Raw genomic sequence first — 15,980 nt, 5'->3', positions numbered from 1 at the left:
GGGGAGAGTGGGGAGAGGGCTATTTTGTGCTGCGCCGAGGTTCCCCTAGGCCTGGGCGTAACAAGAAGCACTCAAACGGCACACAAACGGCTGCTTATTCAGGGCCTTAAAAGTCTGGAGGATTAAGGAGTCGGGATGCTGAAAGGCCGCTGACTGCGCAGACCCCGGACTCTGAGCTAAGCGGCCGTGAATGAGATGTGGAGACTCCAAAACAAAGCTACTGTGTCACTGAGGGGAACACTGACGTCACGGCCCACAAAGAGGGGGACACGGAGACCGTAAAATATATTACACCAGTCCTGGTTCTCCTCGCAAATACTCACCGGCCAAGAATCCTCCTTATGTCCACGCAGAGACGCTTTGAGGAGATCTTTCTGATCCATCCTGGGGAAATATAACTGTCCTTCTCTTCCAGTGTTTTAAAGTAATAAAGTACATTTACTCAAGGTCTCTATTAAAGACACATTTAAGGTACTTGTACCTTCTTGAGTCTTTCCTCTTTATGCTGCCTGATATCGGTGGTTATAAGGAAGAGGGACATTTGAGCTACATGGTTCGTAATGTAGCAGAAGATAGGAAACATCTCATGGCCCTTAACCCTTTAGTGTTTTAAGATAATCAACATTTCTGAAGTAACAAGTATTTGGCAGAAAGGAAGTCAGAGTAAAGACCTCAGAGCTGGAGTGATCCACTTTCTTAGTGTTAGTGAGGACTCCAGACTATAGATCAGCTGCAGCAGCATTATTCTACTACTACTTGTATATATATTTACTTATATGTGAGTTCTCCAAAGCTGCTCCCACCTCCCCTGGCCGGGTTTGGCCAGGGGACGCAGGCCTGCGGACCCTCGTAGTGGTCTCCATGGGGATGAGCAGGCCTTCGGGAGGTATCCGGCTTACTGGAAACGTAGTTTATTGTTGACTTTCAGGAATGGGGAGGGGGTTAGGGCTGCAGGGGGGGGGGGGTTAGGGCTGCAGACAGAGGTTGGTGCTACTTCCTGGTAGAGTGAAGATATCCTGCAGAGGGGTAGCTTCATTGTCCTGCTAACCTCACATCAGGTGGGACGGTAAGTGGGCATGCACCTGCACTGTGTGCAAACGTACAGTGTGGCAGCAGTACTGAGATCAAAGGACAAATACTTTGATGTAGAAATACTTTATTACTGACTGTAATATATACTGTATACTGTTTATTTCTGCCAACTAGTTCACTTACTTTTATGATGCTGCTACTTCATTTAACCAAGCTTTAATTTACTATATGTATTTAATGTGTAAGCCTTTGCTGTTTTAACACTGTACATTTCCCTGCTGTTGGGCGAGCAAAGGATTTCTTTATTAAAAGTATAAAAAGATGACTGTAAAAGTACTTCATTACAGGTACAAGCTGCAGTCAACGCTTCACGAGTCACACTGTGCTGCAAACGTTAGTAGATTCACAGAAAAGAAAAGTAACTCATGCAGGACTGCCTTTAATTGTTATATATTTGCTGCTCTTTTTTCATATTAAAGCAAATATCTTTGGGTTTTGGACCAAAAAATAAGACATTTAAAAACATCACCTTGGGCTTTGAGTTACTGGGGTAGACTTTTATTTACTTTTTTCTAACATTTTGTACACTGATACATCTATGGCACAATTTGTAGGTAAATCAATAATGAAAACAGTCGTTAGTAGCAGCCAAAATAACAAGTTAAAGTCCTACATTTTTAATGTAGTAAACTCAAGTAAACATAGAGAAAGATTATCAGTAATGTATCAAAGCCGAACGTGTTTAACCTGCAGAGAATTGGCTTTCCATAAAGGATGTAATCAGAACAAAACAACATTTTAGACTTTAAGATATGAATAACAGAGATAGATATAGACATACATGATGCTGCTTCAAAAGCATCATGTACTAATGCATATAATATACAGAACTCGTGGCACTGACAAAGGGTTTTAGAAGAGAAGTCAAGTGAGGTTTCTGTATTTGGGGAAATAACTAGTGTTGTGTTTGAGCTCCACCTGGTGTCTACGCGTGCCTTTCGTTTCTGAGCACGCGCACGCGCGCACGCACGCACGCACACACACACACACACACACACACACACACACACACACACACACACACACTGCATAGCTATTCCTTTGTGTGAATACAGTTAATATAATTTTGCATATTTATTTATTTTTGCAGTAATTTCTCAAATGTATTTTGAAAAATATCAAACTTGTGGTTTTAAATGAAGGAATGCCACAATACAACTGCATTAATGTATTTGTACTGAAGTATAGTGTCGGAATCATAGGTCGGAATACAGCATTCAGCAGGATTCAAATGATCAATTATTTTATTTATTTTTGATCAGCTGACCTGCAGCTCCGTTTCGTCACATGACATCCGTTTCCCCTGTTTCTATTCCACAGAATCAGCTGAAAACGCTCCTGGCTGGGGCAGGTACCAACTCTAGATAAGTACTTTAACACTGTAAAACAACAGTTCGCTTAAGTTTTGCCTGCTAAAGTCAAAATATCTGAAGGGAAATACGGAATGTACTGTCAACGAACTCGGTTATAAAATATGGGGTTTTAACGTAGCTATCTCCTGTAATTGTGTGGAAGCAGAGCGACGGTGTGGCGGTAGAAGAAGTTCATATTTGACTGGAGGAAGTGTTGAATTAAACATTTAGTGTATGCCGAGTTGACTACTGGACTCTTCCAAGTGTTGACATTTTACGTCTTTGTCTCTCAAGGTATGTAAAGTAGGTCAGAGCTATCAAAAGCTTTAATTTACTATTTCTTTGCATGGAGTTTGGTGTTGTGCATTTCCCCCCAGAGAACCAGAGCCAGAGAGTTATTGTAGCAACAAGAAGACCACAGGTCAAAGTCAACTGCTGCACCTACACTGATAAGATTTGAGATATGATTTAATACTGGTGCATCATCAGATAAAGTGATTGAGACATGTCTTTCAGATGGTAATTATCAAAAGGATTACAAGTCAACACACACTTTAAAAAAGGCATTTGTTAAATTATCTAAAAAATGTGGATTCATTGGCAGCAACCACTATTTAAGGTGCAGGGGTTTAGGTTATGTCCTGAAATTAATATAACTGTTAGTTGCAGCGCTAATTTCCATGTTATTTTTAAGGTGGGATCTTTGGGAACTTTGATCTTCAAATGTGTTGTTGTCATTACGTGTTACATTTAATGACATTATGCACCCAAAGAGGAGTGTTTGATTTGTTCTGCTGTGTTTCTCAGTCAGAGGAAGCTTATCCACTCCACTCAAAAAATGCCATCCAACAAATCAGTGTCCGACGCTCCCATCACTCAGTTCATCAACTGCAGGATATTGAGAGACCACTGTCTGCAGAGGTAAACACACACACACACACACACGCACGCACGCACACACACACACACACACGCACGCACACTACACTAAACTATTATAAATGATGTTTCTGATGTATTATTACTGCTGCATTATGTTGCATTTTAGTTTAATCTGCAGCAATATAATCTATAGGATCATCATATTCTTGTAGCGTTTTCACTGTTAACCCTAACCCAATCCAATAAACTATATAAAAACTGTAATCTATAAATCTAATGGAGTAACAAGTACATGTTTTAAATGTATTTTTAAATGGAAATACTTGATTGTGTGTGTGTGTGTGTCTGTTTTCATGCAGAGAGGACCTGTGGGTGCGTGACGGAAAGATTTTAGATCCAGAGAAACTTTTCTTCGATGAGCACGGTTACGCCGACAAGTGTGTGGACTGTGAAGGCAGCATCATCGCCCCGGGCTTTATCGACGTTCAGATCAATGGTAAATGATAAAAGTAGGGTAGACATGTGGAGATTATCCGGCTGAACAAAACGTGATCTGTCTCTTCAATGTGTCTCAACCACAGACCTTATTTCCAGCTATTTTCCAAAATCCTATGGAGAAATTGCTTTGGTTTTTGTAGAAGGAACCGGAAGTGGTAACATGCTAACTTACTTCGGGGTTTTAGGGCGCGTCACTGTGGCACTCTATTCATCTGGGATTTAAAAGAAAGAGGTTAAACAAAAGTTCACAGAGAGATCGCAAATGTTTTTTAATTTGGTCCCCTGACTAAAAACTGAACCTGCAACTCATTCTTAACTGCATCACACACTCTGAAGCTCAATGAGCAAACCATGAGAATCTTCCTTTTGGAGATTATTCAGATGAAACATGTCATTTCCTCTGCAGGAGGATACGGGATCGATTTCTCTCAGGCCTGCGACGATGCCGGCAGCGGAGTTTCTTTAGTGGCCAAAAAGATCCTGGAGCATGGCGTGACGTCCTTCTGCCCCACGCTGGTCACCTCGCCCCCCCACGTCTACCACAAGGTAACACTTATAACCAGCTTTCAATCTTTATTCCCCATCAGGAACCAGAGGAGGGATAGTCAGTATTAGGCCATAAGGTGAACCCTGTTATCGTTTCATCCCGCTCCACAGAAGTGGAACTACACAATCTTTAGTTCATAAAAAAGAACGAGTCATGCTTATCCACCAAAAAAAAGTTTGTCGCTAAAATTCCTGTCAATTCTTCTACGCACGTAATTATTGGCTGAACTAGTCCCTTCAAAGCGTAATAATATCTTGGTCAAAAGTAGTTCCACGGTCCGTCACGTGAATTTAAGATTATGTAGTTCCACTTCTGTGGAGCGGGATTTCTTTTCGAAAGGACTTTTCGAGGTTCACCTTGTGGCCTATATAGGTCCTGCATTGTTTGTATATCAAGCACCAAACTATTTGCAATCAATAAGAATGAATTCATTTCACAATATTGATTACTGCAAAATCCAAATCGTAAGAGATGCTTAAAGGCGAAAATCACACCATAATTATTTTCATATATTTTTTTAATTTTCATATATTTTATTTTTTATATATAAAGAATAAGAATATTTATACAAAAAGTATAATTCCCTACAATATTGTGGATCATATCACATTTGCAATATCAGACTAGATCATTTAAATCAGATATCTTTTACAAATTAAATGTTATTTATTTATAAACATATTAACATGTGCATTGTTTTGGATTTCCAATGAGGACTGAAATACATTTGTATTTCTACAACATAGAATCTTACTCAAAATGTGTTTCAGGTTTTGCCTCAGGTCAAAGTTCACGATGGAGGAGCGCATGGAGCTGGGGTTCTTGGTGAGTGTAATCTGACTGAATCATGTTAGAGGATTAGTCTGGATATATTCTGTATATTTATGTTGTTTGTCTTCCCATGAAAACCAACAATTTGTTATTGCTTCTTAATATTGTCTGGCTTCCTGTCGGTGGCTCTGTTTAGCTTCATCAACAAAAAGGAGGAATTATTAAGATTTTCTTTATCTTTCTATTTCATTCTTAAATATTAGCTTGTTTTTTCTTGAAATATTACTTATTTTTGAACAATTTTGACATAAAAAGTATTTTAAAGCTTGAATTGCCCCCACAAAATGTCTGGTAACTTTTAGAATTATAAAAGTAAAATATAAAATAAAATAAATGTTTTCAAATAAATTCATTTAAAACATTTTTTAATTATAATTGTCCTTTTCCACCTTGCTTGACTTTTTTTCTCTAGTGAGTATTTGTGTCAAAAGGACGGCGTTTGTGGGATTGAGTTGAAATAAAACCACTAAATATTACAACCTTCTTTTTCCGAATGTTAGGACTTCTGAATCTTTGCTTTTCTACTTATCTGCAAATGTAACAACATGTTTTCAAGAGAGTATTTGTGTCAGTAAGACAGTACTGAGATACATCAGGTTTTGATATACCCCAACATTGGCAGACATACCCTTTAAAATATTGTATTATCTGTATCTATCTTTTTTATAAATATAATTGTATATTTCCTGTCTGCAGGATTTCACCTGGAGGGCCCGTTCATCAGCCTGGAGAAGAAGGGAGCTCACCCGGAGCAGTTTCTCAGGACCTTCAGTAGCGGCGGGTTCAGGGACCTGATGGAAACCTACGGCGGCCTGGACAGCGTTGCCATGGTGACACTGGCTCCGGAGCTGGACGGCAGCCAATCGGTGATCAGGGATCTTTGCCAGAAGGGAATCACGGTGTCATTAGGTGAGCAGCGTTTACTCGCATCCAAAAAACCCAAGGATAAATACTGCTTTGAGAAGGTGTGTTTTACAATTACAAAAACTTTATTATGTACATTTGAAAGAAACGGAGGGTACACTTGCAATACAAATAAAAAGTCACACAGCCTAAATGTAAAATGTAAATAAAAGCTACACATGTCCTTAGCAAATATAAACAAATCAAAAACACATGAAGCAGTTTAGTTAGCTGCATTTAGCTCCTCTGGCTCTATGAACAGAATGCTTCTGCTCCGGCAGGTCACTCTGTGGCCAACATGTCTCAGGCGGAGGAGGCCGTTCAACACGGAGCCTCCTTCATCACCCACCTCTTCAATGCCATGCTGCCTGTGAGTCCAACAAATGACAAGTCATTATTTAAAGATAGTTTCTTGATAAAATAACTTACAGTATCTTGTTTTACATCACAGTGGGGCGACTTTCCCTTTGTTTATGCTTTACTGTACTTTGTGAAGGTGTCACTTCGGGCTTTTCTTTGATCTGTCATCTACGTCTAGTTGACCTGTGTAACCCCTTGGGTCAAATTAGTTGTGATATTATGTTATTTACATAAACAATCATTTCATTTGTCACAGCCTTGCACATTTTCTTTCTTTTAATACTTCTTGATTAAACTATGACTGACGGAACATTTCAATACAGAACTCTTACTGTAAGAGAATATTTGTACAGTGTGGTATAAGTACTTGTATTGCATTGGACTATCTGAGTACTTCCTTCACTCCTGCTGTCTGCTCTGCAGTTCCACCACAGGGACCCTGGTATCGTGGGTCTGCTGACCAGTGACCAGGTCCCTGCAGGCCGGAAGGTTTACTACGGCATGATCGCTGACGGGATCCACACCAACCCTGCAGCGCTGAGGATCGCACACCGAGCCCACCCCTCCGGTCGGTGCCGTGAAGTTTGGGCTATTTCATTTTGCATGTCTTTGTGCTCTTGCCTTGTCTTGTTGTTGTTTTGTGTCTGTTTAAGTTAGTTGTACCTTTTACCTCTTTGTAGATATTGTTTTTGGTTGTTTTGCATTTATTCTGGTACATTTGCATCTCTTCGTGCTGGTATGTTTTCTCTTTTTGGTTATTTTCTATGTATTATTGTTGTTGTTTCCTTATGGTTTGTGAAGCATCTCTTTCTGGTTGTTTTGCATTTTTTTGTTTTTGTTTCTATCAGTCAACAAAGATTTGCCTCGAGTTATTTTTGGTTTGTTGTGTCTCTTTGTGGACATTTTGCATTCTTTTGTGGAAGTTGTGAATCTTGTTGTGGTTGCTTTGTATCTTGTAGGTCATGCTGCAACTCTTTTTGCCCCTAACCTCTTTGGCCCAGTAGGCAGTAGAGAGATCATGGTTGTTGTTGTTGTTGTTGTTGTGTTTGGTAGTAAGAGTTTGCCCTTGTCCTGACATCACCTCCCGTCCTCTTGTCTGTGACCCTCAGGTCTGGTGCTGGTGACGGATGCGATCACAGCGATGGGGCTCCCCCCTGGTCGTCACACTCTGGGTCAGCAGGTCATCGAGATCCAGGGTCTCCATGCCTACGTGGCAGGTCTCTACTTCCTATCTTGGTTTGAAAAATAAAAGTAACACATTTTCTGAGAGGCAACACATGTATTATCAAATAAATACATGTTCTGAAATCTTTGTGTTATAGGCACTAAGACACTCAGCGGCAGCATAGCCACGATGGATATGTGTGTGCGGCACTTTAAACATGCTTCAGGTGAGTTTTTATGCAACAAAATAAGAGATTACACATTTTGGAAAACCTATACACATCTCTGTTCTCCCAGAAAATACTGAGATATCTCACCAAAAATGATTTGTCAGAACCAGAAATAAGGACAATTGATCACAACATATTAATAACATTGAGGTTGGACAGGACATCTTCGTCCTATAGTATCAACATTATTTTTAATATTCAATCAAGAATGTTGCAGGTACTTTTCGAGGAAATGGAAAAACCAATAACATGCTATTATCCAACAATAAATAAGACAATTTAAAAGAATACATAGTTCAACAAACAAAATGATACTGATACTTTACGCATAACCTATACTACAGCTAACTTCTGGACAACATTTCAAGTAATACAAAAATAGAGTGACAAATTAAAGAGAAAAAAATAGATATATCTGCAAAAACAATTACATTGTGTAAAATGTATACCACTTTGGCATTAATACTGTATTAGAATATATATTTCAAGCTATATTTGTGCGTACCTTAATTGTGCCACTCAGAGTTAAACACTTTTTACACAATTGTATATATCTTATTTTCAGAAACAATATAATTTCACTATTGTATATATTATTATATTAATATGTTTACATATCTATTGTTGTAATATATTGCAGTACAGTCTGCATATTTTAATAAATTAATTATTTTTGATTTAATTGAAATGGAGCAACTGTAACAAAACTCAATTTTCCCCAGGGATTAATATGTCTCACTGTTAAAAGATAACCAAATAGTTTACTAACTTAACTAATCTTCTTTCAATTTCTTATACGCCCAGGCTGCAGTGTAGAGGAGGCTCTGGAAGCTGCCTCGTTGCATCCCGCTCAACTCCTGGGTCTCAGCCACAGGAAGGGAAACCTGGACTTTGGGTCGGACGCAGGTGAGGATTTACTGGAAGATGAATCATTCTCTCTGCAGCGTACAGACGGAAACGATAATCCATTTATTGTGTTTGCAGACCTGGTTTTGCTCGATGAGACCCTCAACGTCAAAGCCACATTTATTTCTGGGGAGGAGGTTTGGAGAAAATGACCATAGAAGAAGAAGAAGCAGCTGGGACACCGTGGTGCCTTCAGGGAACGCTGTTAAACACACAACTAAAATTCTGTTGAATGTTTTAGTTCATCAGAAAACATTGTTCTTTATCCTAGGCTGCTCTACACTAAAAACACGTCAGATCAGGCGATTAATGTAATGTCCTTAAAAGGCCACTGTACAGAGGATAAACCTTTTTAAATATTGATGAATAGGACTTTTCTTAAAACCTCTAGATATAAAAATATAGAAGTTGTCTCTCCATATTTCCTCCATTCAGAAATGTTATTCTGCGTGTGTTTGAGAGTAATCATTGCAGTTTTCTATTAAAACTTTTTTTATATTAAAATATCTTTAATTCAAGTTTCAGCAATCAAACACTGACTCAGATTTGAAGTTTATTCTGACATTGAGATTTGATAAATGATATTGCTTCTGATGTAAAAGATATTTTTGTTTAGCCTGTTTATTTGAATCACATGTTTTACAGATGCGATTTTAAGGGATACATTTTGGTATTAAACTAAATAAATCAACTTGTAGTAAATGTTACTGTAACATGAATGTTCCTCAATAAAATTGAGTGTTGTATTTATAGTTGTTCCAGGTGGATCTTTGACGTTTGGGTACATTACTATTTGTTTGCATGATTCAGCCTGTCTTTTTGTTGATTTTTTGACGTTCATATACTCTTAAAGTCATATGTAAGGGAAACCATTTTTAAAACAACAAGAAAAGGGCAAAATACAAATGTTTTAATTTCAAAAAGTGTTTTTTGTATTTGGTCGAATCTGATTGGTCCCCCTCGCCTGTCTACTTCTTGTTGAACGTGAACGTTAAAAAGGCTTTCAAAATGGTAGACAAACAATTAACGATTTATTTCTGCCACAAACCAGGAAAACTTAATCTATAACTTAGACTTGTTGGTGTAAACATTGGTTAAATGTACTACGACAAGAAGCAACGTTTTCCGAATCGAAACAACTTTAAATGGGTTCAAAAGCAACTAAGCTTCATAATGCTAAGTTAACTAAAATGAGCAGGTAAGAACATTCATAAACTACCTCAAACTACTTTGCTCAACCACTTTTGTGATATGTCAAGAAACGAAGGTCACTTTTAACTTTAGCTGTTAATTATTTTGTTTCCAATAAGTATGACGAACAGAGATGTGTTGACCATTTGACAGGAACATTGTTAGTTCAAAGACTAAACCATAGTCATTGCTAAAAACCTAGGAATGTTGAATGATATTTTCCTGGAAATTAAGTAGTGCTGCTATTATTTAATTAATGTTGTTATACATGTTTTAAGTGGTTGGTGTGTTATCTCTATGCCGAATTAAAAAGAAAGCAGCAATGATTCCTAAGACAAACTTTAATTTATGTTTTACAGAATGTACGCACGTGTATAAATCAAGCAATATTATATTACTATATTTATAATGGAGTCTGGTGGGGAAATGTAACGGAACCGACTGTCTCGGTATGTAGCTTCCATTATGCTGGAACTTAATGTGGGAAGAAGATATTCATCTTGACCGGATGAGAGATCGATACGTCCCGGCTGCCCGGTGTCCTTTCCGTCCTACAGATGTCCCGGGAAACAAAGGTAATTGTCCACGGCGGCGAGCTGCACAGTGAAGCTAGCCACAGTTAGCCACTGCGAGGACCGGAAGCAGAGGGAACCTTACAAAATAAACACAAAATAAACAAGTTTTTTTTAATTATTGTTAGGTACAATGTAGATGTCCACAGTTTGCTTGTTTTGTCCAACCAGCAGCCCAAAATGTTGTATGTGTCATTATATTAGATTGTCCCTAATATGTCAACTGCAAATATACACTTGAGAAGCTGGAACCAAACACGTTTTCCCAGTTTTGTTTGTAAAACAAGTTATAGTAAATCAATTATCAAAAGAGTTGCTGATAGCTAAGAAATAGTTCAAAATTAATAACATTAGAATAAAACAACAGAAACAATAGATTATCAAATAAAAACATAAACAATTGATTAATAATTAAAAACATAAAGTCATCAAAGCATATATGAAGTGTAAAAGTGCAAAGAAGAAAATATTTCAAGCTAGATCAATTGATTTTCCAAATGATATTTAAAAGATCACAACAAATATATATGATGAGTTTGTGACAGAATCGCACTTTACATGAACATTTGTATTTGTTTGCCTATCAAAAGCATGCATTTAAATTAATTGCAAACCGTATCTGTCAAAAGCAGCTTTATTGTGAATTATGTGACAGGAAGTGTGTTTTATTCCCAGTGGCTTGTCTATGATGGTGAGAGGAGAACAGTGGTGACTGTGCACATCGGGCTTAAATTAAAGAGGATGCATGGAGATCTCAGGCAGCTGACAGGAATATTCTTCTCCTTGGTGCACTGAGTGTCCTGTCTGCAGTCGGGTAAGTCTCACTAACTCTCCCCTGCGCTGCTTTGTGTCTCAGCGTCCTCCTGCCGGCCGCTCTGCAGCTTCCCACGCAGCCACCAGCTGTACTGCAGGTGCACCAGGTTACCTTAAAGTCTATTTGAACTTCACTACCAGCAGGGAAGCATCTGCATTGAGGTGCAGAGGGATTCACTCAGCCTGCATGCTTTCTTCAAACCACACAGAGTATTTATTCACTTTCAAGTTTTGAGTCTTACATTTTAATGTACTGATTTTAGTCATGCAGAAGCAGATGCATGAAAAACCAGATATACATTATGTGACAAATGCTTTAAGATTGTATCTTTATTATGATACAGGACATTTTTGATGGAGAACATTTGTCTTCTGAACTGTGAGTCTGTAACACATCTGAAGTTGGAGCTCCTGATGGTATCACACACCTTTTAAGTCCTTGTTCAAGGACAAAACTGTGGAGTGAGCAGGGAGGGAGCTGCAACCATTAGTCGATTCATCGATTAGTCTTTAAATTATTAAAATAATCACCAACTATTTTGATAATTAACTAATCAGTTTGAGTAGTCTTTTTTTTAAAAAGTCAAAATTATTTGGTTTTGGTTTCTTAAATGTCAATATTTTTCTTCTTTATTCACACTATTTTCTTTTTTTTTAATTCAAGCAGCTAATTAATTAATTAATTAAACCAATGAAGCAACAATGAAAATATGTGCTACTTGCATCACATGACATCTTTTATGAGTCACATTTACTGACTGTAAAAACAAGTTAGGGCTGCAAAATCTAATCTCTGTCATTATCGATGAATCTGCTGAATATGTCTTAGTTTTATCGATTAGTTGTTTTGTGCACAAAAAAGGAGAAATATGTCCAAGGTGATCACTCTAAAACTATTGTTTTGTTACACATATTTACTTTAGTATGATACAAAATGAGAAAAGCAGTTAACTCCCCATTTTGAGATTTGCATTTTTCTTACATTTTTGCATGAAAGGTTACATTATTGATTATCCAAATACAAAGCAACCACTTTTCTGTGAATATTCTGCATTATTTGTTGTAAACATTTCTGTACTCCATTATCAGAATAATTGATCTCACTTCAAACTCTCCCTCTGCCTCCTCCTTCAGGGCGCTTCCTCCTGAGCCAGCAGCATGGGAGGTTCTACTTCCTCCCTTGTTGATGAGGCCGAGGGGGAATCTGCCCCCCGGGGTGCCGCTCTGCCCCCTTCCCCTGTCATGGGATGTCTGAGGAGCAGCCAGAGCACCTCCATCCCTCGACAGAGCCACAGACCCAGCAGGCACAGAGAGCGCAGGTAAAGACTCTGACACAGACAGACACCAAATCATTAGTTTTAAAGAGCTCACAGTACGTTGCCTGCAAGTCGGCCAAAAAGTTTAAATGCACCACAAGCCTACAGCAAACTTAGATATACAAGCTTTTGTTGTACACACAAATAAAAAATAAAAACATTTTCACGAGCACCACTTAGTTTTATTACAGGTGGCCATGTTGTTGTAAAATAACCTGAGTATTAGAATGATTAGATCAAATGAAAAGCTGCGTATGTGGTCTTGATTTTAGTTGTTTGTTTATTTGACTTGAGTCTGTTTCTCTTTTCGTGCACTCATTTGCTTAAGAGACAGAAGAGAAGGGAAACCTGTCGGCAACAAGTGATTTTAAAACAGTTTCACGGGGAGTAGCACAGGGTTACTGGCACAACTGCACCTACTTCCAAAGCGCAAAGAGAGGAAAACTTTATCGAAGAAATTCAACAAAATGTCAGCTTTTGAAGTACGACTTCGCAATATATGCATTTTTTGTATTTACGAAACTTTTTTTAGCTATTTTAGAATATATATTTTTTTAAATGTCACTTTGAGATCTTGGGGAGTGGAAGAAAACGTGTTGAAGCTGCATTCGTGGATCGATCAAGACAAACATTAATTTCTGCCTAACATTACATCTTTTCCAAACTATATTTTTGCTCATTTGCAATCAACGCACAAATATTTGTAATATGTTGCACCTAATACTACCTAACTCAAATATGGCACAAACATTCACAAACATTGACATTTGATTTATATTGCTTTTTGCATATCTAGCATTACTGTTGATCAAATTAAATATCACTTACAAAATCTACAGGCACACACTCCAGGTGTACAACTTGTATTTTACAAAGCACACTTTTCATTCATAAATTTAAAAAAAGTTGTTTACATGTTGTAATCTGATGACTTAATCCTTGAATACATGCTATCTGTTACTACTCAACCCTGTGTGTAATATATAACAGGTTAAAGGCCATCAGAGGCTGTCAGTTGTGTTAGTTTGTTAACTCTGCATGTAAAAACAATAAGTTATTCATGTCAATACTCCACACATTGCACCTTTATTGTGGAGGCTGATTCAGATGGATGTTTAATTTATATCCTACATTTGGTTGGTAGTCCCGTGCTCCAGAATGTGTTCATGAATATTTGATCAGTTGTTCGATATAAAGTAAACCTCAGCCTTATTAATTATTACTGCGTCTCTGTCTAATGTGCTGTCGTGTATTTTGAGTCTCCTCTGCGGCCACATTGTCCCGGCCTCCGGAGTCAGGTTACTCTCTGACAGGAAGTGTAAGGCGACCAGGGAAACCCCTGATGGCTGCACTGTAGACAAGGGTCTCAAACAAGATATCTCCAGAGGGAATGTTTACATTAAGTTTGATGCATAATGATCTTAATGGATCAACACAGTGTCAGGGGAAAAAACGAATGATGAAGTTTTATAAAAAAAGAGAATTTGACGTGATTTAGTCACATGACTCAGGTAGCACATGAACTTTCATTAATGTCAGGTCTATACCTCTAAGCAGTGTTATTTTAATATGCGCATTGTGGGGGAAACTTCTGAAGCAATTGGAGTCGGGACTCAGAGAGACACGAGGAGAGCTGGAGCTTTGATGGCAAACACTGACGGTTTATTTGGAGCTTCGGCCGGAGAATTCACAAGACATGTCACGGGCCACGAGTAGAGATGCCACACGGTAGAGATGCCACAATCAATTCTGAAGAACTCTTCTGTAGTTCCAGGTTTTAACTAGTTCGGAGTGTAATAATCAACATTCTTTATCAGCGAGACTAAACAAATATGGACCCTGAATCCAACTAGAGCTGTCGTCCATAGAAAAGAATGTGCGCCAGGGAACCTACGTTCCTAAAAAGAAGGGCTTCTAGATGTCCCTGAACAATAAACTATCTCATGTCAGCTTGTGCTCGGTCATAATCTGGCAACAACAATGCGCCCAAGCTGCCCCTCCTAAAGAGAGATAGCAGCAATACCCAAGGCCATAGAACTATGCCGTGGGAAAAGAGACAGTGAAAAGAGAAAACGATGAACTGGGTCGAAGGTTGAATACCTAAGCATATTATTCCCCAACATGCATGAGTAGTCCTTATCTATTTTCCCATCATTACTGCATTTGATTGACATTTGAGTCATTCATATTTGACACTAAACCTGAGAGTATAAAGATACATGTATTCTATACAGTTTACACATTAGGAAAAGGATGACACGATACAGAATCAATATATAAACAGCAATAAATAAGGAACAATGAAAAACAATCATATCAAAAGTCCAAATTAGATGATCAGCCAATAAGAATACAAAACAAATGTAAAAGCGTTCAATAAGAAGTCGATTAGAGAAGTGTTTACTGGGTACCAATGTGTTATGTATGTAAGGGGGCTTTACCATCTATTCAGCACATGACATCCTCTTTCTTTAGGCAGCAGGCAAGAAAATACATTTACTTGAACTTTACTTGAGTATTTTCTTTTCTTATGCTCCATTATACTTGTACTCAACTACATTTTGGAAGCCAGTATCGTAATTCACTATATATTTATCAGTCAGCTTTAGTTACAAGTTACTTCTCCATTTCTTATTTTTAGCTAATACAACATGTAAATCAACATATCACTAAACTTTAATATATATTTATAGAGATAAGATATGGCACAACGTATTTCAAAATCAACCTCACCTTTACAGGCTGTAAAAGACATATTAAAGCATCCATAATCATAATCCAGTCATTTGTAATATATGATGCTGAAATGGGCCAAAACACACAGTTAATGAGTACTTTTACTCTCGGTACGTGAAGTATTCTTTGATGCCAATACTTTTGAAGATTCAAGATTTTTAATGCTGGCTTTATACTTGGAACAGAATATTTTTACAATTTAGTATTGCTACTTTTATGGAGCTCATTTCCTGCCATAACTCCACAAACAAACTAAACAGGTTTTACAAATGCCTCACGATTCACTACCAAACACAGTGTGGTTAGCAAATACAAAACACCATCTACAAACTAATGCATTTAGTTTTGCAAAGAAAGAACGGATCTATCAAATAAACACATACCATTTTTTTAATAAATCATGTTTCAGAGACAAACTCAGCATAGGTTTTTACAAGTACACACATTTTTTGTACAACTACAACACTTTTTTTTACAAGTACAAAACTTCTTCTTCTCACGGCGGAATATTACTGCCAAAAGTCACGTGACTCACTCACGTGACTTTTGGCAGTAATGTTCCGCAGGGGCCGGCACATGCATAGATA

At 37.9% G+C, this 15,980-nt stretch overlaps 2 protein-coding genes across 6 annotated transcripts in view; both read left to right on the top strand.

Moving 5' to 3' along the window:
* The first annotated feature begins 1,024 nt into the window (after positions 1–1,024).
* On the top strand, positions 1,025–9,513 carry amdhd2 (amidohydrolase domain containing 2). Of its 2 annotated transcripts, XM_034089772.2 has the most exons (13): positions 1,032–1,066; positions 2,413–2,738; positions 3,252–3,365; positions 3,686–3,822; positions 4,231–4,370; positions 5,142–5,196; positions 5,899–6,111; positions 6,387–6,475; positions 6,889–7,033; positions 7,575–7,682; positions 7,788–7,856; positions 8,664–8,765; positions 8,844–9,513. In XM_034089772.2, the coding sequence occupies exons 3-13, from the start codon at positions 3,283–3,285 to the stop codon at positions 8,915–8,917; spliced, it is 1,215 nt and encodes a 404-aa protein (XP_033945663.1). In that variant the 5' UTR covers positions 1,032–1,066; positions 2,413–2,738; positions 3,252–3,282; the 3' UTR covers positions 8,918–9,513. The 2 variants fall into 2 exon arrangements, 1 of the variants encoding a protein (XP_033945663.1); XR_011643616.1 differs by lacking the exon at positions 8,844–9,513 and having other exon boundaries at positions 1,025–1,066; positions 7,575–7,701; positions 8,664–8,694.
* A 1,719-nt stretch (positions 9,514–11,232) lies between these two features.
* Positions 11,233–15,980, top strand: part of LOC117451421 (calpain-15-like) — a 28,403-nt gene continuing 23,655 nt past the window's right edge. For all 4 annotated transcript variants that reach the window (XM_034089715.2, XM_034089713.2, XM_034089714.2 and 1 more), the window contains exons 1-2: positions 11,233–11,342; positions 12,476–12,660. In XM_034089715.2, the coding sequence (XP_033945606.1) occupies positions 12,500–12,660 (161 nt within the window). In that variant the 5' untranslated portion in view covers positions 11,233–11,342; positions 12,476–12,499. The remainder of the gene's footprint in view (positions 11,343–12,475; positions 12,661–15,980) is intronic.

This window comes from Pseudochaenichthys georgianus, chromosome 8 (assembly GCF_902827115.2).
Source record: "Pseudochaenichthys georgianus chromosome 8, fPseGeo1.2, whole genome shotgun sequence".
NCBI lineage: Eukaryota > Metazoa > Chordata > Actinopteri > Perciformes > Channichthyidae > Pseudochaenichthys > Pseudochaenichthys georgianus.
This window is presented reverse-complemented; position numbering and strand designations above follow the sequence as displayed.

Excerpts from the sequence above, each read along its gene's own strand:
- amdhd2 (XM_034089772.2), top strand. The coding sequence starts at position 3,283 with ATGCCATCCAACAAATCAGTGTCCGACGCTCCCATCACTCAGTTCATC. Across the intron at positions 3,366-3,685 it reads AGAGACCACTGTCTGCAGAG|AGAGGACCTGTGGGTGCGTG; the intron begins GTAAACACACAC and ends GTTTTCATGCAG. Across the intron at positions 7,034-7,574 it reads ACACCGAGCCCACCCCTCCG|GTCTGGTGCTGGTGACGGAT; the intron begins GTCGGTGCCGTG and ends TGTGACCCTCAG.